Source organism: Vespula pensylvanica, chromosome 6, assembly GCF_014466175.1.
Source record: "Vespula pensylvanica isolate Volc-1 chromosome 6, ASM1446617v1, whole genome shotgun sequence".
Lineage (NCBI taxonomy): Eukaryota > Metazoa > Arthropoda > Insecta > Hymenoptera > Vespidae > Vespula > Vespula pensylvanica.
In genome coordinates, this window is record NC_057690.1 from 7,061,489 (window position 1) to 7,087,200 (window position 25,712).

General features: G+C 35.2%; 1 protein-coding gene across 4 annotated transcripts in view; it reads right to left on the reverse strand.

Moving 5' to 3' along the window:
- LOC122629833 (nephrin-like) overlaps nucleotides 1-25,712 on the reverse strand; it is a 95,598-nt gene that overhangs the window by 41,028 nt on the left and 28,858 nt on the right. The window contains exon 1 of one of the 4 annotated variants that reach the window (XM_043813664.1): nucleotides 9,273-9,521. The exons of 2 other annotated variants lie outside the window; for them this stretch is intronic. Coding sequence is in view for 1 of the 2 variants with exons in the window: in XM_043813663.1 (XP_043669598.1) it covers nucleotides 7,399-7,420 (22 nt within the window). In the remaining variant the exon portion in view is untranslated. Of the gene's footprint in view, nucleotides 1-7,398; nucleotides 7,631-9,272; nucleotides 9,522-25,712 lie in introns of those variants that run through there. One more of the 4 variants, XM_043813663.1, reaches the window with a different exon arrangement.

Sequence of the window (25,712 nt, forward strand, 5' to 3'; positions counted from 1 at the left end):
AGAGTCGATCCTCCTTTTAATCACGTCCGGCTTTGAATACTACATAATCATCGACTAATACTAAAATACTCAAAACATAGATGGAGAGATGAAATCGTTAGCAACCGAATTAGTATCTGTGATATGCGGAAATATAATGGATCTATGTTTAGAATTTTCTATAGTTTTTACTGTTCACTTTCAATCAAATAAAAAGTATTAATAAACTAAACGTCAACGACATTCCTATAGCGTTACTCACTGATAATTTCATGGTATAATTTTCCTACATCCTAAAGGATTTTCCTAAAGGTGTAATGATGGCTCTTTATATTTTTAAATTTCGTAAGATCTATATAAAACGGATCGCGTTTACGAGCGTGCTTACTAATTAATATTTTATAAAATGTATATTAATGCAACACAAAACATTATATTATCGATTTTAGGAAACAAGAAGAGAATGAGAGAGGAAGTTTCCGCCGCCAATTTTCACCTTTCTCATTCTTTTACTACTTATAAAATCTTCTATGCAAATTTTGATATTGAATTCATTTTTCTATAATTATTAATGTTATTATATAAATAGTTTACATACAAATTTAATATACAAAGTTTTTACCTATATGTATAATGTATCTTAAATAAAGATTTTCATTTTAAAAATGAATTCTAGAATCATATTTACGAATAATTAATGATTCTAATTCCACTGAAATTATCACATACTGATGTTAGAATGAAACATTAATCTCGAAAAATTCATAACTCTCTCATCCAAAAGAAATTTTATAACGAAGGTACTGGAATATTTAGATGAAGATTTATCGATAGCCGTTCGGTTCGATTCACGCAACTCCCATTTGCATAAATATACGGACGTATGAGTTGGCGTTGGATATACGTTCTGTATGATTGATCGCGCATTAATTATGCCTACGCTCGGTTAACGCTAAAGGTCCACATTATACGAACATAGAAATAAAAATCTACGAATGAAAAAGAAATAAAAACGAAATGTTTTTTAGTTTTGTCACACATATTTTTATCGATCAAAGAAAATCCTCGAGATTTATGAAAATCCTATCAATCATTAAAAAAAAATCTTGTATTCGATGCAGCTCTCTGCGAAAAGTGAAAATTATTTCATTCTGTCATGATTTCTTTCTTTTTATAAAGGACAACGTTAACTTACAAGTCTTCATCTACATATTTTACATTAGATCTCAAACAAATTAAAAAGACAATAATAAAAGAAGATATTTACGTTTTTGATCAAGGAATTCGTTTATCAAAAAAACACTTTATACGTATTACGGCAAAATACAAGTTATATGTGCAGTAAATGTAAAATATCATAATTCGTGTACGTATAACTTATATGATTATTGAATAATAATGACTTAATTAATAACTATGATTAATAAATAATAATGAAAAGTTTATATTCTTCCATAAATACGAAAATAATTTAAATGAAAATTGATTTCCTTTAACAATATGATATAATTTCGTAAGTAGAACCTATATCGTGATTCTTTATAAAATTGTTTTCACGCAGCATAGTTTATACTTGCGAGTTTCATTGATTTTAAATGCTGAGTTGGGTATATAATCTCAGAAATGCAATTCAATAAAATGTGTTGCTTTCAGATAATTGATTAACATTCAGATAAAGTTTTCTCGATACATTCTATTGGAAAGTGTAAAAGCATATTTTTCTTAACTTTTCATTGCCTTGTTGGTAATACAAATTCAAACAGATAATACCTAAATTATGTAAAAATATTTTATTATAATATAATATTTTTTTCAATTTGTTTCTTGATGCCTTATAAGCTGCAGTTAAGACGTTGCTTGTATTCTTGTTACGATCAATAATTTAATGTTTCTAGTATTAATTTTGAAATATCTAAAGATAATATTTATTATATTCATCATACTATACTTATTTACTACACTCATCATACCATCGTGGAATGTACTAAGAAAAAAAATAATCTCCTAGTCGTTCTACATTTCAATACTATAACATTTACTATATATCTCGAAATACATTGACTTGACTTTTGTGGGACAACAATAAAAAACTAATGATATATTGTATTTATGTTCGTAGTCGTTAAAAATGTTTTGTGACTACGCAACAAATTAACCTGTCTTATGCAACGAAAGAGCGTTTCCCAATGGCGAGTTAACTCGTTATCTTTTGTTAATAATTCAATTAATAATACATAAAGTTACAACAGTGGAAATGATATGTAATCACATAAAAACAGATTTCAATAAATATTTCTTTAAAACGCAAATATTATTGGAAATATATTATATAATATAAATATAATATCATTTAGAAATCATCGTCATAATGAAGACAACGTCAAAGGTTCTCTCTGATATTTCTAATTGCTGCAAAGGAATCTTCGTTATTTTTGTTGCGTCGAGTCTGCGCCGTAGAGAAGAGAAAACGAATTGTAAGAACACAATGTTGTTGGATTAAAGCTGAACGTTCGCGAAGAGCCTTTAAAGTGAATGAGACGAACGAATTGAAAAGGTAAAAAAAAGAAGGATAGTCGATCTTAACGATTTGTTCATTAACTGTTGATCTCAACGATTCATTCGATTGATCGAGTCGAAACGAGGCTCAGAAAGGTTATTAATGAGCCATCATGTTTATCGTATTGCGAAAAATATATCGATTGGGTGCAAGAGAAACACGGAAAAGTTTACAAAAAACGCACAAAAAAAGTGAACAAATAACGAGCGAACGAAGGAGCTGGACCGACTAACGGAACAATTTTCACTAGGAGGAAAGCTCTCTCTCTCTCTCTCTCTCTCTCTCTCTCTCTCTTTTTATTTCTCTTTCTACTGGCTCTCGAAGCTCTCGCGCAAGCATGACTTTATTTACGAGTCTTTGGCGGCTGCTTCGTTCGCCGGTAATTGCTGCGGCAATTACAACGCGATTTATTGTAATTACAACTTTTACAGTGCGACGACTGAGCCAAACTACAAGCGTGTACCTTTTCTTTCTCCCTTTCTCAATCTAGTAGTATTAATAAATATTTCTAGTTATTATCTCGCCTTACTTTATTAGATACTATCTCATATTATATTCATTATTATATTTTATATTATCACATTATAAATTACATTACAATAGGATTATTAAACACATCTATACATACATACATACGCACACACAGACACATGTATAAAGTGTATCATTTCTTCGTCATTGAAAATATCGATCTTTATCTACTAACAAACTAACGAATTAGATTATCATGTTAAATAATTTTCAAAATAAAGTATCCATGTCAGGATACTTATCGCAGGTTTCGTTAAAATAAAAGTTAATAGTATAAAATATTTCAGAAGAGATAGATTACAAACGAGAGAACGAATCTCGAAACGTTTCTAAAGGTTTACAATGCTAAAATGGAAATTGGTTCATTCATTATGAACTCATAAAAGTTGTCGAGTATCTGCAGGAGCTTTTCGTAATTATTGAATTTCTATAATTATCTCAAATCATTATCACAATTCTGTAATAATAAGTGAATAAGACTGTGATTTAATGTAGATAGAAAAATATTTCCTCAAGAAAAAAAAGAACAGTAAAATAGAAGAACCGATCGATAAAATGTTTCTAATCAAATATACTTGACTTTGTTCTGAAAAGTTCTGTAAATCGAATTCAAAGCCGTTAGTTTCGAGGAATCGTGGCATGATGCGTTTGTACGTTGCATGCTTATAACGAATAAGAGGATGTTAGAGAACTCAAAGTTACAGTATATGCACGACTGGTTACGCTTTTACGGATTCTCTTTGACGATCCCTTAGTCTGAAATGAGATTATGTACATCACCGATTTATTCTCGATGGTATTGGCGATTCGTGAAAAGCAGCGACCGTAAAAAACTATGTATGTTCTGTATTGTCATTTGAGAAATCTCACATTTTTTTCTAAGATTATCGCTTCTTCTTTAACTCATTAGTGCTTAGCTTGGTCGTTATATCGTGGACGGTCACGTTTGCGCTCATTTTTCCCTCCTTCTCGTCATCCACTTCTCATCTCTTTTCATTCCCAGTATCTTACATCTGGCACAGTCCTACGAAGACGTTTTTCCACTTCCACTCTTCTTAAAGTCGCTAACTTACAAACATCAAACGAAAAGCTACAAATAAAATCGCGCGTTCTACATTTAGATATAAATTTCATTTAAACATTTAAAACAAATTATTCAACTAGGATGTTCAAAGTCATGAATATCTGCATATAACCCACACTTTAAGTATAAAAATGTTTCCCGAAAAATATACGAGTACAATGATGTTTCCCGTTACTCTCTTCTTTCGTATCGATCTCACGTATTTCCATTGCTCGTATATTTCAATTAGTCCATCCATCGGCAAATTTTGGACTTTCCACCACCGTGGGGATTTTATTTAAAAATAAAATTACTGGTAGAAGATTCCGGACGGTCGAACAGGCACGTGCTCTGATTTGGCAAAGATTCGCGACAAGAGAGAGAAAGATAAAGAGAGAGAGAGAGAGAGAGAGAGAGAGAAGAAGAAACATAAAGAAAGAAAGAGAAAAACATGAAGTCTGAAGGGATGAGAAGAGAAGGAGTGGAGAGCTCGAAGTAGAGAAAAATAAAAGGCGTGAACCGAAGAGAAGCCAAGAAAGAGCGCGAAGGGAGATATAAAAAGGGGTATACTTGATAGGAAGGGGTAAAGAGGAAACCAAGAGGGTTGGGCTATCGGTAGTGGTAAGTGCACCAACAGCATGCCGTGCCTGGCACTTAAGGATATATATTAGCGTTGGGGAATATATATACGTTTATATATATATATATATATATATATATATATATATATATATAAACGTATATACGAGGGTACTGCCGGCTTGAATTCAATGCGTAAAAAAAAGAAATGGAAGAAGGGCTTTCTACGTAAAAATTTTCCTCGGGGAGGAAAAAAAGAAATGGAAAGAGAAGCGCGAGAATCGTTTAGTTATTTATGCATGGGCTATTTTTAAAGTCATTGCTAGCTGCAGTTTTTCGCACGATTCGTATTTGGCACGCGGAATCTTCGATCTCTTTAGTTTCCAGGTCCTCTTTTCCTTTTGTACTTCCTAAGAAGGCACTACGTTTTAAACTCCTCTTTACGACGTTCTATAGTCGCATCACGATCCCAACGTCTGTTTCCCAACGCTGCGAGTAACAGCTTTCGCATGGAACTGAGCAGTTCTCTGTAACGGAGGAGCTTTACAGTTACCGAGCCACGCTCGCAGACATTAATCTCTCTTATATGAGTTACGGGCCGTATATTTATACATATGTATACGTATAAAATATGCAAAGATACGCATTCGTGAATACGCGAAAAGAAGAGCCTACGATCGGTATTATCTTTAAATCTTACGTCACCGTTCTTATCGCACATGAAAAATTAATAATGTCTCGAAGATTAAGAAATTTTGAATGATCGAAAAATTACCATCATAAATTGATCAATGTTCGATCAATTTTTATGGATGTGTTTATGCGGCATTAAGAAATATAATAAAATTTATAGCGAAATATTTCAATGATCGTATGTACAATATGATTTAATCGCGTGATCATCCACAGTAGATTATACGATAAAAATAAGGATAAAAAGTAATGATCGTGGACGAACAACTAAGAGGAAAATTCAATGCACAGAAAAGAAAACGTGATTATAAACTCATTGGAATTTTTCTTTACGAGAAAGAAGAAAAAAGATTTCGATAAAAACAAAGAGCATTGAACTGCGTTTTTCTTCTATCCTTGTTTTTCTATCCTTTTCTCTCAACGAACTTCTCCTCCTTCTTTCTCCGTTATTCTCAGTTTTTACGAGCGACAGCTTTTACACGATGCAGCCGCCACGATACGAGATCTTCATGGTTTTCAAGAGGCGCTAAAGAGAAAAACTAATCTCGGCTATGAGGATGTATGAGTTACGAGCCGAGCAAGTTTCACGTGGCTCTTCTTGATGCTTCACGGTATCAGTACATTACAACTCGAGTACCAAATTGATATGGTATATTGAAAAAAGATTTCTATTGAAAAAAAAGAAAGAAAAAAGAAAAATAAAAAATGTTATTTCTTTCGTCACGCAAACGTTCGAACACATTTGAAAATATTTTTCCGTCAACCTGAATTATCAAATCAAATAGAGAAATTATATTGGATTCGGAATGTTGGATATAACGAATCGTACGAAGTAGATATCTACGAATTTTATCGACGTGCGATTGGAAATACAATATATTTCTCCGTGGAATACACACGTTGAACAATTGGAAGTTAAATGAAAATTAATAATTTCGCGTAATATCGAACAAAAATATCGCTATTTTCTCGTTACGGAGGTGGGAAATCGTGGAACGTGTATTTCGGTCATATTTGTCGTTTCACTGGCAATTACACACTCGAAGGATAGAATGTTAAATATGCGACCACCAAAAGCATAATCAATGATGTTTACCGTTAAAAAGTCGATCAACGTGTTTTGCGCGACGAGATGAATAAAAAAAAGAATGTACTCGACGGTGTAAACCAAGCAATTATGTGGATCCTGCTTTTACGAGCCTCCCGACGCACCGTGAATAATATTCCTGTTGGCTGGATATAAAAAAAAAAAGAATAAAAGAGAACCGAGGGAAAAAAAAGGTCCGGGAATTCCTCTCGCTCAATTATTATCACGACGTACGGCGAATTCTCCTGCGACGCAACGAATAATTTGTCGGCCTGGTAATACGTGCTCTCAGTCCTTTCGGCCCTTAAGATTTATCGGTTTACCGTACTCTCCCTCCGAGTCCCTCGACGAATAAACTCAAACACATGTGATTACTTGTCGTTTACTTCAGAGAACAAAAAGAAATCAAGGATATTTCAAGATTAACATTTGCTTTAAGTTACCGAATATATATTGATTGCAATAATTTATAATTACGTTAACTGCTTTGAAAAATGTCGATTAACAAAACTATTCAATAATTATTAAGTATTGAATTCCATTGACAGTGAAATATACGATTTCATTTATTGTTCGTTGCACATCGAAACCACTAGTCATCGAATGATACCCTTTTGGCTTTCGTCCTTCTAAAGTGACTGTAATTCAAGACAAGAGACCCTTTTAAAGGTAACGAGAGACTATGAGCAATAGTCTCTCCTTTGTAATACTATATAAATTGCACAAATTCGTGTCCACTTTGAGAAAAAGGGTTTCTCAATTTTCTACCTCTTTCTGCCTATATTTTTCATCCGTACTATTCCGAAGCGCATCCTTTCCCAAGTCTATTTCGCTTAAATTTTTCGTAGACACTTGGAATGCGCTAGAGAGTGTGAAAATCGTGTATAGAATAGCGTTTCTTGTCTCTACCTTTCTCGCTGTTAACGTGCATTCTCGTATGCCATACGCGTGCCAAATTCCACTCGTCTCAGTCTCTTCGCACGACCTTTTGGCTTGTCGTCTGTCCGTCTGTCCGTCGTAAGCGCTTCTCTGATCCCTCGAAAAAAGAAACTTACGAAAGCGAGAAAAAGCTCTTTCGATTTTTCGTCCTATCTTTTTTTCATTCCCAAAGGCGCACAAAACTTCGACGAAAATTTAACTTGCCTACGAGCTAAACTTCGTCTCGTTCAACTTAGAAAATTCGATTTTCAACGCTTAAACGATTAATTTCCTGGTTATACGTAAAAAAAGAACAACCCATTTAATAGCCAATTTTCCAATTATAACAAAAATTTCATCATTAAAAATATATATATACATCTATAATAGAAAATGTAATTTTCCAATCACGATGATTAATACGATTAATTTATCGTTTAATATTAAAAAGTAAATATCCTACTTATTAGTTAATTTAATTATGTAAATGTGTTTGAAGCAAAAGAACATGTGTATCGATTTTTAAATACTTCTAAAGAGAATAAGAGATAATGTTTAAATAAAAGTGTATAGTTTTAAAAAGGTTAAGGTTGAATGAAGGAAGTTTGTGCAAGCATGTTCTACATCTAACATCTAGCGGCTCGTTACCCAGCGATAGCAAACTCGCTCTCAGCCCCTTCCTTCGTCTTTCTTGCTAGCACCACCTTATCCTTCTTCTTCTTCTTCTTGAACGTAGAAGATATCTCGCTTATCCTGCACCACCCGTGGTTTCGACCACTTTCAAACTGCGCGCCATGTGCGTCCATCCGTCTCTTTTTATCTCTTCAACCCTCCACGACACATTCCCGTCCATTTTTTTCTTTCTCTCCTTCTTCATTCTTTTTCTTCTTTCTTTTTTCTCGGCTTCCATAGAGAACCCTTCTTTCTCGATATTGTCTCATCCTCGTCGTCCTCGTCATCGTCCTTGTCGTCGTCGTCGTCCTTGTCGTCGTCCTCGTCGTCGTCAAACCAAGAAATCGAACGCTTCTTCTCGAACTTTTCGTATCTCCTTGAGAAACGTGTTGACCGAAACTTGAATGACTTTCGATCGATCTTCTTTAGCGACAAGGAATGGATCTTATCCGCTCGCTCAAGTGCTTGATTTTTTTCTTGTTTACTTCGAACGAACAAGTAATACTTTCATGACATTGTTCTTACCTTCAGTTTATCATGAATCTTCTAAAGTTTTTCTATGTATAATTTTATTACAAATATCTATTTAAAAGATAGTAACAATCAAATAAAAAGATCAATTCGAAGAAAACTTTATCTTTTGGTATTTGCGTGAAAATCGAAAAAAATTATGGAAGAAATTCGTTTACCATTAAGCATATAGATAGATCATGTTAGAGCCACCAAAGTACTCTACAGACGATAGTCATCATTTAGGCTTGCCTTTGTATATAAGTGACGTACAAGATAAATGACTGTCATCACACAACAGCACTTTAACATTATTTCGATGGTGCCTTCTTACTCGATGCCGATGATGTACTTACACTACTACTCTTATAGACTAGCTACGAAAACGATGATGGCTGCACTATTACGAGACGGTACGCTGCTATATTTTTCATGATCGTCTAGCTTACCGCTATAAATTCACTCTAACTAAAGTACAATGCGTCGTAGATGACTTATAATCGGATAGCATTTCATAAATAACGATTCATAAATCATTGATCTGCTTTACGTTAAACAACAATCGCAATGTAACTTATACGATATATATGATATTGAACTTAAGATTAAAATTATAAGAAAGAATATTAGAATATGCTTACGATTAAAAGGAATATTATTATAATACATAATTTATAATTTACCTATGAATATTTCGCCTAATAATTTCGTCTATCGTCCTGCGACTTCTACTCTTCGACGGATGCCTTCCAACTGCCTCTCGTTAATTGTCTCCTTGGATCTTGTTGTTAACCTTGTCCTTTGTTGTCTTTACCTTTGTTATCCTTGTTCTTGTCTCTCGGATGACGAATTCAAACACATATACACACACATACAGACGCAACAAAGAAATAAGCAGTACTTGGAATTACCAATGACGCAAATATGTTTCAATGACAAGCCGTTGTATACAGTCATTGTTAGATACTACAATAATAAATCTAAGACTTCCAATTCGAAGAATCGTCGTTCCTAAAGCAAACACGTCCATAACAATTTTTTATCTTTAAGATAACAATGAACTTCGAGAAATGCGATTGGTCGTCTATGCGATTAGCAGTCTATTTTATCAGGTTGTTTTTACGGGGCAACTACCTTTGTCACCCGTCAATGGAAGTTCGTAGAATTACTTTAACTATCGTCAACACGCGTTTTAAAGAAAAAAACTTCTTTAAAAATAAAAGAAAAAAGAACTGTATGAAGAGAAGAACTGTTTAGCGTCGTGAAGAACTGAATATCCATAGTTCTCGTATTTTTTATAACGTGAGACTGAATGAGCGTTCGACGAAACTTGTAATTTGTTTTTATGTCATCTTTCTATATAATATATTTTTTTCCATATAATACATTTAGTTATCATTTATTACTCCTCCCTGTAATCCTATATAAATATCTATGAAATAAATATTACTACCTATGCACATTGTATTTGCATTGAATTTATAAGAAATACGATTGATTGCTAAGAATATATTGCGTGGAATAAAATCGTTTTATTAAAAAATCGTAAAGATTTGCAACATGCGTACTCATATACGCATGAACAATTTTTTATAACACATAAAATGAAATATGTATGTATAATTAAATAAAATAAAAAGAATGGTTATAAATGGCACTAGACACATCTGTTCTATTTCTCGTCATTCGCACGATTACCGAAGGGGTCTTGTCGGTCGGGCAATTGTCATCGATCAATGTAACATGCTCTCATCATTTCGATTAGTGGACAAGAGTATTAGAATCGCGCAAATACAAAGCGGATAATTCTGGATTTCTTCGATCTCATTATTCCTTTATTTCCTTTTGATTTTGTCGACGGATTAAAAGTTACACAATAAAATGTGTAAGCGAAAATCTCGAAAAAGAACTAATAACAATTACATGATATAAAGGTCATATTGTTTCGATCTCTTTGAAAATTGCTTTTCGTATTTATTTTTATCTGAGAGAGAATTTCGTAAGAAAAATATTTTCCTTTCTTGACAATAGGATTCCGCCGAAACGATTCGAAAGGAAATCCCTTCGCAAGCGAGGCAGTACGATTCTTTGATATAAAATTTAATGTTATCGACGGTGAAAACGTATCTATATATGTATATACATAGATATCTATGTATATATATGTATATACACACACACATAGATGCGATTTGAGATAGATCTCGTTCGTTTATCGGTGAATTTAAATTATCGATTGTGGCGAACGAATCGAACGTCGATGCTTACTAGACGGAGTAAAATATTTTGCAGGTAGCTGAAAATACTCGTATTTCGTAGGAGAACGCGAATCTAGAGCGTTACTTTACTTCTCCTTACGCGATACGTCGATGGTAAAATATCACCGTGGTGGAAACGGATCTCTATGGTGCATAGATAAAACTCCCTAGCACTTCCGTATCCGGTTACTTATTTACTCTTTCTGAAAGGACACATAGGATCTAGGAAAGAGAGAGAGAAAGAGAAAGAAACCATAGAGAGACTCGGAAAAGAAGGGATACGCTATCTGTACGGAGGATCTTTAAAAGGTCCCCTTTTTCGAGCTCGGACCACCCGTGGTGAGTTTCGCAAAGCCGACTGGTTCCTTTATATCATCGCGAGACGCTCTTTATTTATCGTATACAATACTGCTTTTCAAAATCTTTTAGAAATAGAAATCCTAGAATAATATTCATATACATATATGTATGATGAGCAGTATCTATATATTACGGAGAACAAATATGTATATCAGACAAGCTTATAATTTATCCAATTGAAATATCATGATATAGTTCGAGATCGAAATGATAAAATTACTTTCACAGTAGCACGACATTTTGAAAGATTACTTAATCTCGATCGATCGATTTTTAAATAATATTCCAGTTACTACTCTATCGTTAAAACCAGTGAAATGATCGAACAAAAAGAATAAGAGAATCTCGAAGTGTGCTCGAACAAATCATATTCAAGTTCCGTAATCTTCACGATGTAAATGAAGCTTCAAGAGCTCTGACAGACATAGTGACAAATGATCGAACGTATCGCGAGGAGTGATTTGTTAGACAGTCTGTCAAGCCGTCAAAAGAAACCAGATGGAATTGATATTTGAAACAGCATTAAGGCGGTATACCACTATGTACTGTCCGTTCGTCAGATTGCTTGTACAATGAACAGTGCTGGTAGTGTCTGCTATGACTACTCCTTTCATTTTTCTTCTTTATTTTTTGGAGGTTTCTTTTATACATATTTTATATACCTGACAATTTCCAAACAAAATCTTGTGATTTTATATTTCACAATTTGATCGACAATTTTTCAATAAAATATTTTTCTTATGTTACATAGTATTATTACAACTATACGTACTCAAATGTATACGTCCATCTAATAATAATCTGAGCGGTACTTTGAGATCAATTATAGTAAGGTCCCCTATCCACCTACGATCTTCATCTTTGATCCTTTTATCTACGATCTACGCAATTATCGACTATACCCATGGTTAGCAGGTGGTTCGATGCGAGAAGGAATTTCCGAAGGAGAAATTCATGATTAGATCTCGATGTAATTTCAAAGGTATTCTTTATGACGTGGTAATTACGTTTGCGAGAAAGGGATACTCGATACTTCAAATAGTTTTTGCCTTTGTATCCTTTGTAACGGATACAACGATTTGATGGATTCCTAAATCCTTTGAATTTATCGAAAATGTCGAACGCGCAAAATCCTTCTCTTTTATTTTCTATTAACAATTTAACGTTTCGCTTATCAATAAAAAAGATTATCTCTTTATGTGACAAAAGTACAAAAGACTTTCTAAACATTTTCTCATACCCAATATATGGACAGATGCACACGTATACACATCACACACATGTCCACATTCAATATCTTACATTTTTCCAATCTATAAAAGATCCTTACTATTTTAAATTCGAAGTTCAATGACGGGAAAATAGTGAGTTATCCATCCTACAAAGACTTCTTGGGCGCGGAAATAGAGGTACTGCTTATAAGAACTCTTTTCCAAATTACGGTATAATTTCACTCGGTGCAGTCTCGCTCGCGAGAAAATAGGTAGGGCGGTTGAGTGCGCCCATTAAAAACGAGGTCAATTTTCCGGATAGAAAATATAGAATGCGAAATGCGAACAAAAGTGCGAGCGACACACGGCATTACGTTCAAATCTGTTTAGGAAAATACATATATAATGGATGGATTATTTAAATTTAAGTGCGAAAACGTTTCCCTAAATCTTCTACAAATTTTTATTTTATTTTTCAATTCTACTTTTTATTAAGAAAAGAAAGAAAACATATCTTCGAATAATAATTCACTTTTTTTAATTTTTCATATAATCAGTAATTTATTGTTAAATCCTCTTTTTTATCCTTTGATGTTATTATAATAAAATTTACATTTCTGATTAAAAGCTATCAAGATTATTTGTTAAAAACCTGGAAAATTATTCAGAGTTCTAATGACCATCTTAACTTAAACATTCCATCTTTTATTTCCTTTTATCATGATAGTGGAGTGAAAATTAAAAAATTAAAAAATAAAAGACTAACTTCGCAAAGATACGGCCAATTTTTTACTCGAGACGAAGTGTAAAATATCCTAATGATGTTTGTTCTCACGCTCTCTTTCTTTCTCTCTCTCTCTTTTTCTCTCATGTCTGTATACGTAAAGTACATAGGACGGTGAACCGGCTACTTGATTAGCCGTAGAGAGCTGCAAGGGCTCGACTCGAGGCGTCTCTCACCACCACCCTTGATTACTCTTTGATCGAGAGCACGAGACAGCGGCATAAGTTTCAAAGAGAAAATTTCAAACGTTCTCTCAAGCGACGACTACGACGACGACGTTGACGATGACGACGACGACAACGACAACGACGACGACGATGATGTCGACGGAGATGAGGAAGAATCGAGGCCAGGTCTAACGAAAGAAAGAGGGAGAAAGAGACAGAGAGAGAAGAATGTACAGACATATCCCTATTTCAGTATTCATGTTACTAATAAATTTAACATGAAAGAAAAAATATATATCAGAGCCGATTAATATCCTATTTAAATTACTAATCTCTAATAAACTTTATATGTTCCAATTCTAATGAAAAATGTTGAAACACATTAACGATATCTACGTATCGATCTCATGAAAAAAAAAAAATTAATCCAAAATTGTATCCATATAAAATCGATAACTTTTTAACAAGGATTACCTATTAGTTGGAACGAAATAGTTATGTTTAAAGTAACAAAAAAGTATATAAGAAAAAAGTTAAAAGAGTCGACGAAGAGCTAAATAGCCCGTTACCTTTACCGGTGTATAACTTGCGAGGCTTGACTGACTTCTCCATTACGGGCCAGCATACGGTCAGCACACGCGCAGCCTTTAACCTCGAAACTTCCTTTTAATACAAACGCGCATCGAAGAACGAGAGAGGAACAGCCAACGAAAACCATTTCGCTCGCGGCACAACTAAGCGACGAGATGGAGGAAGCTCCGAGCCTTCCAGAGTTTCTTTCCCCTTCTTCTCCCTCACCCTCCAACACCCTCCGGACCAACTTTCTTCGAGTTACCTTCCGCACGATCGTTTCATCGCCAACTCTCGAAAAGCCGCGAACCGAACTTTCCTACCTAGCGTGATATCGTAGCTCGATACTTTTGCCCCACTGGAACGACCAGAGTAGTTCCTTCTGGAGAATCAGGGATATCGAAGATTCTGCTGGTTGCAGTATTCCAACGAGATATTCGCTTGGATACGCTAGCTTCACACGAAAACGTTTTTCCCGACCTATTTTTCTTCATGCGAAAAAATCCAAGTTATTCTAATTTTCAACTATACTTAGCTAAATCGATATGAGACATCTTATGGCAGAACATCGTACGAACAAATCGAAAATAGACTGATTAAAATTAATATTATAAAAGAATGGATGTAAGAATTTATATTTGTGTTAATAATAAATAAAATATATTGTGTAAATAATAAATAAAGGACGGATGCAATATATTTATGTTATAAATATAGCAAAGAAGTACCGATATAATTTCCAATTTCTTATCTTTCATTTTTAAACATATACTTCTATTTAAAGATCTTTATTTCAAGATTGTAGTTAGTATATAATCTAAGAAATCCAAGTTCTTGCTTCATTGAATCCATTATCTTTCCCTCCCTCTCTCTTTCTCTTTCTTTTTCTCTTTCTCTTTCTCTTTCTCTTTCCCTAACACCTTCAGTAACACTCGTCTTGAGCCATGTTAACGTACGCGAGTTAAAGTTCGCGTCGGCAAATTGCATAGTTTTAGCTGCCATTGGATCTCGCCAAGTTCCGTAGGAAGTTTCTTCAACGTGATCGTTTGGCTATGTTGGTAGCTCAGAAAGCATGAAACTTTGCCTCGATTCCACTGACCAATCTCTTCGGGGCAATAACGCGCGGATTGAATTTGCCTGTAAAGTTGTTCGTCTTTATATAGTCGTATCATCCCAGATACGTTCGAATCATTATTAATAGAAAAAAAAATATCAACCATTTCCGAACTTTCTATTCGCAAAAGAAACATTTCAAGTAAGAAGATATGTCATTACTTTTTATTAATGCATGCAAATATTGGTAAAAGTAGTACTTTAATAGAGAACGAAAATAGTATGTTACGTAAACTTTCTACGAGATAGTTTCTTCTCCAATAAAAATCATGTCAGATTGTATCTGAACGACAACAACGACGACGACGACGACTACGACTATGACTATGACTACGACGACGACGACGACGACGACGACGACGACGACGACGACGATAGTGACGGCGACGGCGACGGCGACGGCGCACGGATCCTCGAATCGTGCTGGCTGAAGGAACTAAGCGAGAGAAAATATTGATTTAACCGCGTTACACCGGTCTTTACAGCGAAGTTAAGACCGTCGAAGCATAATTTAATGCTTTTGCTGTTTCCATTAAGTGATCTTACCGAAGTTCCTTCGGCAAGTTTCTTGAACGTGACCAATCGAACGTCGAAAAGGACAAGCACTTCGACCTAGCTAGCTTGATCGAGCAATCGGTTTACGATAACAAGGCAACGATCAAAAACGAAAAACTACCTCTGTCGTTAGTTTAAATATTTATCTATAAATGTTTCTCGACGACGCTTTTCCATCATATAATTTTTCTCTGTGAAGATAATAAAAAAAGATTCCAGATGAAACTTGAAGAAGAAACTACTATAAGATTTGGGTTAAAGTACGATCAAAGTTTCTCCATGACAACATTGATCTTTCTTATCTGTACTTCGAAAAAGCGTCTATATTCGAAATCATGAGTTTAGTTAATTCAAATGCAAATGTATAACAAGCGTTTAGGATTATGCTGTGAAGCGTTGTTATCTCAAATATTTCCTTTTGACATGACTCTTCACGCATGGAAAGGAAAGAGATGGATAGAGGAAGGATAAGGAAAGAAAGAAAGAAATAGAGAGAAAGAGAGAGAGAGAGAGAGAGAAAGAAGCAGTAAGCACCAAGCATGGAAGTTGGTGGAATGAAATTGGATTTAAGGTTTCCACGTCGCAGAGAAAATTTCGTTACCGACCTCGCCGGTTTACAGAACTAATACGTTTCGCAATATTTGCTCTATTCCCCCGTCCTCTCTTTCCACACTTTCCCTGGCACCGTGCTGCCAACGGCACCGCGACGCCACTGCGTTCGAAGACGTTCTTGATTCTCGAGCACGAAGAAAGGCTGCAACCACCCTTTTCATATTTTTCCACGGTAGACGCCCTTGGAATCTCACTATTTCCGCATTACTTCGACGATAAATTTCGTCGAAAGAAAATGGCGCTGGATCATCATTCCTTCTGCCTCTTTCTTTATTTCTCTCTCTCTCTCTCTCTTGCTCTCTCTCTCTCTTGCTCTCTCTCTCTCTCTTCCCCCTCTATCTCTCCCTTTTTCTTTTTTTTTATTTTCTTTCATCTTTCTCTTTTCTTTCCTTTTTATCACATAGAGAAAATTTATACTGCTAAAAAGAGTAACGATCTCTCAACGAACGATAACCCGACTCCAACTTTTCTCTTTTCCCATTTGATGTTCCACCTATTCAGATACCAAATTCTATTTGTTTTTGAATTATTGCCACGAGATATTTAGTATAACGGAATGGTGTAATAACTCGATTCTCCTTTATCTTTCATAATTTTTATGATATTTTTTTACAAATTAATATAAAAAGATTTCATAAATTAATATGAATAAATTTAAGATTGCACATTTTATCGTATTACGACACGAACAAAAGATCTATCTCTTAACACGATCTTAATATTTTATTTACAATTTATATAGAATTGGATTAATTATGCAGTTACGTTGTCTCTTAGATTTTTAAAATATATGTATAAGTGCAATAAATATACAAGTGTAAAAATATAACTGCATAAAAATAAAAAATTAAGAACAAAATAACTTTAACGCTATTTATAATAATAATAGCTCATCACAGAGCAAATAGAGTTAGAGATTCAAATTGATCGCAACGATGTCACTACATGCGAAATAATTTGGCAGTCATTGGTCCATGCAAAACCATACGTATAATTTCCTTTCGTCGTTGTTCATTACAATCAGTGAATTCATGCGACGCGTATTCCATGTGAATAGCCTAGACTCGTTTGAAGTAGAATTTCCAGGGACCGTGTTCTGTAGTCGTTTGACAAACGAGACGGTAAACAGGCTGCTTCGTGTAATGATCCCTTCTCCTCAGTATCGGTGAAACTTTACGAAGGGTGGAATAATGTTCGTCGATCTAGCTGATTGGAATAGACACTATCCTAGATTGGTTTCTTTACCTTTGAGTAAATAAGTTCAATTTCATTTTCAAAGTTCCTTTAATGATTATATAAATGTCTATTTTATTTCTCATAGTATGCAACTCATAAAAATTTGTCCTGTCTCAAGCGATGCTTCAAACTACTATAATGAGAAAATTATAAAGTTGTTAAATCTGTACTATCTACATGGTCGCAATTTAAGATGTTAGAAATGCTTGGTATACCCGAGGGTTTCAAAAATTCTTGCGTGCTCATTTTTGATACATGAAAAAGAGTATGAAAGAAAGACAGAGAGAGAGAATAAGGGAGGAAGAGAGAGAGAGAGAGAGAGAGAGAGAGAGAGAAACAGAAGGAAGAGCATGGAAACTATACTAGAGGTAGAGGAATCGTACGGGCAATGAAATATCCCCTGTCGTCCGGCATAGCCCGAGGATTTGTCAAACGAGAATTGATTTAGGTTCGGAGGCTTAATCCTCGAGGGAGCCCGCAATACAGTTTCCACCCCTTAACCACCCTCTTCTACCACCTCATACTAGAGTTCGTTCGATTGGAAGCTCGTGTCCTACCGGAACACGCAAATAAATGGAAACCCTTATATTGGTGAGAAGGATCAAGGTCATTCTTATGTTCGATGCTGTTGACCAGTAATACCTCCATTTCGGAAGTCGTAATAACAAATAGGAGGGATTAATGATTTTATACATCGCGGTATGAGCTATTTGTATTACTTACATCCATAATACCAGAAAGTTCATGATAAATATATTAATTAATATATGATATAAATGGATCAATGGAATATATTTTTGTCTTATATCATATTATTGTTGAAACGAATTCGTTTTTGTCGTACGTTGATATTAACATTGAAGGATGAAAAAAGCATAAGCAATTTAAACATAACAAGAAAAAAGAAAAAGAAAATAGGAACGAACGCGAGTAGAATCTAAATTTACCAGAGCAAATGTAAATTGCTAATTAGATGGCGCAGTTGAAAATATTACATGTTATACAACGAGCTTTCGAGATGGTGCAGTCCGCGACTGAATTCTCAACGTGTCGTATTTTTTGGAAGCTGATATCATAAATGTCGTTGCCACCGCATAACGAGGTGTCCTAATTATACTCGTTGCGTTTGATGCAGGAAATAACCTTAAAATACGGCACCTGTGTTAAATACTACCCTTTATTGCTGGCACATTAACGGTAACCCTTTTACAGGAAATGTGCTTTACGCCGTTTAAGATCTACGATGCACGAATTTGGGCTGGTGGCAAACGATATGTGAAACGAAACGCGGGAAACTGAAATAAAGCGCTAAATTCAAAAACGCATTCCAAAAACGATTTGTACGACGAGCTCTACCTTTTTAGAACATTATATGTATTAATGCATCATATGAAATTGAAACAGGTAGTATTGAAGTAATAAATTTTCGATATTTTATAGAATTGAAAATATTTCTACAAATTTATACTTTAGCTCCTGGATTTGCATTTAATCCTCATTGACTTTGTATTTATTCCTTAATAAAAAATATGAAAATTTCTTAAAAGAAATACCGTCTTACTGTTATAAATAAAATATTTAAATAATCAAAGAAATGAAATTTGCATAGTTAATAGTGAAAGAACAAGTTTTCGTATTAATACAGTCGCCTTTACGCTCATCCATGATTTCATTAACTCCCTCTACGTGATGAGAACCACGATTCTCCCAAAGTGCGAATAAATACTTTCGGTTAATGGTCCACGTAAAGGGAACTCGAAGAAACGACGACGATACCTGTCTCACGAAATGATTCATAATGTTCCATTCTTCGAAAATCGAATCGTTAAAGGTCGCATTTAAGAAAGGAAAGATTCGAATAGTTCCCTTTTTTAATTATGTAATTCCAAGAAAAGGGGAACCATGTCCTTCTCTTTCCCTCTTTTTCTCTCTATATTTCTCATAAAACAGAATAAGGAAAAAGAAGGCGTTTCGAGAACTCAAAAAGACCGAATGGATCATCCACGAGGATCGCGCATCTAATTTTACGGTAAATGCTCTCGACCGAATCTCCTTCCAGCCACAGAACGGGAAACGAGGGAATACCTTAGGAACGCCGATATAGTTAAAATGATCCGTGAAATTAAGCTTTCTTTGTGGTATTCAAAATATACAATCTTCCAAAGGGACTTACGTAATTTAGTCACGTCAAATGAGATTGATTTTGATAAGATTTCATGCTTATTAAATAGATCAAAGATTAAATACAGAAATGTTATTCTATATAAAATTTTAATGAATGACGGTGTTTCGTATTTAAAAGTGTTGATAAGCCGAACAATATGACTCAACTTTTCAATTTCCAACAACAACGAATATTTCATACGCGGGAAAATATGAACTGTACATGGAAAATAACGGCGAAAAAGAGGAAAAAATGACAGCATCAGGAGAGAGAAACTCAATACGTCGTTAATAATGAAATAGACGCGTCGGATCGATCGTATATACAAGCGAGTTTCGTCACCGTATCTACCCAATTAGTCCGTCGTTTTGTTTCCCATTGGCGCGAGCTAGCTATATATACTCCACATATTCGCACGTGCCATCGGATTCGTGGCGTTTTGATTTTCAAAAAATTATTGCGAGCGTCCAAGTGTCGTTCGTGCAAATATCGACTTCATGTACGAAGCAGTGAGAGAAAGGGGGAGGGAGGGAGAAAGAGAGAGAGAGAGAGAGAGAAGAGAGAGAGATGTTGAAAGTGTCGAATGGGACATTAATCCGAGCCACTTTCACGCGACTGCTATAAATTACAACGGTGTTGGGAGATGCACAGGGTAATATCCAATTTCCAAGAGCTACCATAAAGTAGTCGCGAACACAGAAACTGAAACTATGAAAGGAGCTAACGTGTCCCAAGGAAACGAAGAAGACCGTACGTCGACCATACTATAAGCTCGCATTTAATTATCCACGGCTGGATCCCTCGGGAGATCTACCGTCTTAAGGAGAAATGCTGAATTCTTGGAAGCTGGACAACCGAAAATCCTGTTACAGTTTAATTGTTAATTTACCAGCTCAGCTAGCCGCGACGCTATTGGCTAAACTACATCCTATTTCAAGGGAAAACAATGGTACGACTCGCAGATTATACAGTCCCGACTGATAATGACTCATAACCGATTTAACTCCTTCGTTAAATCAAATTTAATCTTATTTTGTTCTTTCGATTTTCGTCTTTTCGATTATGATTCGAACAGTTTTCTTTAGAATATAAAAATATAATAAAAAGCGAGTCTGGCCAATATCTTGACCAATCCAAATAATACAAATTCCACGTATAGGAAAGTCACATTGAAAATAATCTAAAACGTTATACGAAAAATGAACTTCGAAGAAATCGGAAAAAGCAAAAAAGATTCCATTATACACTATTATTGTCCGGCACTGTAAGTCTATACGACGATTTACACTACTGACGCGTAGCTCGTTGGAAGCCTTTCACGAGCTTGAACCGAATGTTCTCGGTTTAGAGGAGGCAACTTCCGATAATCTATCCCTTCCTTACCTCACGGAGTTTCAAGAAGACGGTGTGAAAGTTCCTGGCGTGTGTCCTACGAGAGAAGGACTCACCAAAGTACTTCCTCCTTCTCTCACCGTCGAGGAGGTGTTAGAGTACGCGGCGACACTTGTAAACGCGTGTTCCCGAGGACTAAGGGCGAATCAATATCTTATAAATCGGGCCATTAAACCGCGTTTAAAGGGGGATAGCTCCTTTGCCAATGGCGAAGGGTCGGTAAAATGCCAACGTGAAACACAAGATGTTCTCTCTTTCTCTCTCTCTCTCCCTCCTTTCTCTCTCTCTCTCTCTCTCTCTCTCTCTCTCTCGCTCTTTCTCTCTCTCTTTCTCTCTCACTTACATACGGTCTCCGTGAAGTCTTCCTTTCAACGTCAAAGTTCGGCTTAATTGAAATTCTTAGAAAAGAGAAAGAGGGTGGTCCGAAACAAAAGGATCGTTTTAATCGATCAATGTAATCTTTATCGTCCCTTTCGGTCCCCCTTCCCGATACATCCTATCCAACGTATTTTCATTGGCGCATTGCGCTGGCTAAATTTCCAACCTCCTTGCCTTTCCTGATAATACAAGTTTAGCGATGCTCTCTCGGCCGTTAACTTAAACGATTTATCTTGATCGTCGAACCGATAAAGAGTATTATCCCTTTTTCAACCGTAGCTCCTCCCTTATCGTAAATGGCGAAACGTTAATACGTCCCACATTAACCAGCATTTTAAGTTAAGATATCGTCCTTATTATTACCTGCGAACTTTACGTTTAACTGCGAAAGAATACTGGTAAATTATTTGTACGAAGCAAAATAAATCAAAACGACAAGCTCGTAAAATTTGACACTACTACGGTGCCGTCGAAAATAAGGAATATTAAATTTACGATGTTTGTTCCGACAAACGTTACGAATGCTCGTATCTCGAGGAAAACTTCGAATCGGAAGCTAAAGGTCCAGCCTGGCCAACCATTGTACTATTTATTATCGTCAACCTCGTCAACCACTCACGCTACGAGCTACGAACGAAATTTTATCGCGTTCGTGAATCGTCGATATAAACCGTAGGTAGAGATCGTATTTTCCTTGCCATCCTTTGACAGCTTGTTCATTCCCCATTCCCATTTCTATCCCTATCCCTTCGAATAAGACCAGAACTAAAGTTGCGAATGCTCGAATTCTCAACGCATCATTTACCCATACGTTTACCAGCATATCGTCGTCTACCGTTTTACGAGCATTCAATTTTTACTGATACAACAAGTGCGACGTGATTCCACAGTTACGATGACGATACCTATGTTATAACGTATTGCAGAATATAAGAGTATTACGTGTCCAGATCGCAAGCTTGCGATTGGCCAACCGATATACATCAATTTTTATGGGTTACCGTATGCGGATTGTTACAAAATGAAACAAAGCCGGGACGATGGTTTAAGATCTTTTGTATGCCGGATCTAGCAGCATCGTTAAAACGGTATCGGTTATGTCATATTATACTTATGATTTGTATTATGTCATGATTTTTAGTATGTTTATGATCGTTTATAAATACCTACCGCTGCGATGAAAAGAACATTGTAATAACTTTAAAGAAAAATAGTAGTTACTTTAGAATCATGTCATACTTCTTCACGGGAGAGGAATTTTTATTGACATTTTAGAATGAAAGAAAGAAAAAAGAAAGAAAGAAAACATTTTGAAATTGCATTTTCCCCACAACGAGCTCGGTAATGCTCCAGCTAGAAACTGTCGGATATTCAAATGTGTAAAACTCGCCCGTATGTGTACATCGGAGAGAATATCGTATCCTAGGAAACATCTCGCAAGCATTTTACTGAAGTTGATACGACGAAATAAGAAAAAAAAAAAAAAAGAAACAAGAAAAGAAAAAAGAAATATAGAATGACCGAGGAAAAGGGAGAGACCTTCCTTTCGTCCGTTGAACCCGTATTCGAGGCATATCCGGATGTCTCTTAATATCTCTCACCACCCTCGATATCCGTAACCCAACGATTTTAACACCTGCAGGCACACCAGTGATAATACTTTTTATTTCTCAGGTAGTTTTACAAAATGCGCCAATTGAGTCTGCTATCGCGAGCTACCGTCACACTCTTTGTATCTCTTGACTATATTCCTCTCGTTCTCTTTCACTCTCTCTCCTTCTTCCTTCCGTTTTGTCTTTCTTGCTTTCTCGTTTCGAAACCGCTATTTTCGAGCATGTTATTATAGCTAACATCCACGAGCCTGCGGCCGTGCTTTAAACTCAGCCGTCCTTTCATATTTGCACGACGAATAAAATTTCGTTCTCTCTCTCTCTCTCTCTCTTTCTTTTTCTCTTTTTCTCATTCTCTTACTATACTCATTTCCTTTGCTCTCTTCCTCACTTCAGTTTCCTTTATGTTTTCTCCGAGAGAAATTCAAGTTTAGATAGGAGCTAGATGATAGTCGTTGAAAAATAATTTTTCTCTAGAATTAATAACTACCAATCGTACCATTATACACCTGCTATCAGGCATTTCTTTTGAAATAAATTTATTGTATATACTATAGTGTTTCACGCGCAGTTGATATTGAAATAATTAATTATTTGAACTATATAAGGAATAAAAAAGATAAGTAAAATTCTGTGTTAACGAACCATCCTCTTTCTATTTCTTTTTTTATATTTCGTGGTGAACGTAAGGAAAATATATCTTCCGTGTTACGTAAGTAATAATATCGAGAACTCGTATATAATGTAGTATCTGCTGACGAGAATATATTATTTATAGTACTCAAGGAAACGCTTTCTTTTCTCCTTTATGAATAGTAATGAAAGAAAGAAAGAAAATAAAATGCTATGCAAGACTTTCGTTCTTTTTTTTATCGACGAACGCTTTTCCTATCTATACATTTAATCTAGGGCAAACTGATATCTCAAAGACTTACGTATGAAGTAATAAACAGGGAATATTTTGGGTAAATAATTTCATAAGTTGGAAGATTATTTTTCATATTTTAATGTATCAAAATTAATCATTATCGCATCTCTATCAAAAATTTCTCAATTATGAACATAGTTATCTCGATCAGATCTTCTCTGTTGGCTGATATTCTCCATTAAATGTAATTTTAGAATTTTACCCTCGTTTCTGCAGCGGCATAATTCATACGACACCGAAATGTTATTTTCATAATTCGACAACGATTTTCATTTGGTTAATTATTTCATATTAAATTTTACGAAGATCCAAATTAATACCGTAATAGCGTGTACATTTATTCTATTGTTATTTTGAAAATATCAATGAAATTATTATTATTAATGATTACAAACAAAGACATCGATAATGATCGTACATAAAATAATTATTTAAATACAATTTCGTCCTAATTATTATCTCCAATTTAATCTATTGTAAAATGCATCTCCATTTATAAACGAGAAAACGATTAAACTAGTGAGCGTAACGATTGAATTGTGAAAATCGACGTGGACGTTCACGTGCGGTTTTCCATTACAAACCGAGAATTTCCTTCTGATTTTACGCTTTCAGCTTTAACGGGATGAAAGATTGGAAGCTGACAGGAAGAAAGCACGCTCTCAGGAAGTTGTTCTTAAGAACCTTTTCCTTATCCTTCTTCTCTTTATCCCACTTCCTTTGAAGAAGGGACCACGAACACCACCACCATTGCTACTACTACGAACAGCCATACTCGGAGTTAAGCGAGCCGCTGCTCGCGCTAAAATTAATAGATTTCCTGTCTCCTTCATATGAGGAAAGGTGAAAGAGCCTTGATAAACAGTGCACGCGATATATCGCTTTGGAATTTATGTTCGCCTTATAGACTCCAAGAAGGGGCAACAATTTTTCATTGTTCCTTTCGCCAGAAAGAAAAATCGAAACTTTGTCTATATGTGTTTGTGAAATTGAAAAAGAGAAATAAGAAGAAGAAGAAGGAGAAAGAGAAAAGGAAAAAAAGAAAAAAATTGGCATGGTGTAGAGTATAGAATCGATATCTCCATTTAGACCACGTAAACACGTTTACTCTGTTCTCTCTCTCTCTCTTTCTCTCTATCTCTCTCTCTCTCTCTCTCTACGTCTATCTATCTATCTATCTCTTTCGTACACATCGAACTTTCGACACTTTCCTTTCACATTTTCCGATAACGAGATTAAGACGGATGCCGGGTCTTGATGCGTCGATCGATGCCTACGTTCCATCGACGACAAACGAGCTCGATCCTTTTCAGGATAATTGGAAACGTGCCGACTTGACTGAATGGTAATTCGCTTCCTTCCTTCCATCTCTTTAATTCTTCCAGCTAGTACATAAGGATATTCAATTTCACGTTTCAAGTTGATCATTCTATTGTTTTTAATTTATTTAAATAACAACTAATTGGATACAGAAATACCGATTTGCGTCATTTCGAAAGAAAAAACGGAAATTTAAATCAAGAAAAATATATTGTATCAGAGAAATTGTGAATATCGGTGAAACTGTGAAAATTCGATATGTCCTCTTTAATTTATTTTAGTAAAAAGCGAGATTCCAAGAATAAGAGGGGACTTGATAGGATAGTCAAGTTTGAAATAAATACGCGTTCGGTTCCTTCCAAAGCGTTCGACACTTTAAAGCTAAGGGACTCTCGCAGCTGGAAGATGCGGAAAATTATCAGAGATGACGAATCGCTCCCACGATGGTACTTACTCTTTTCCCTG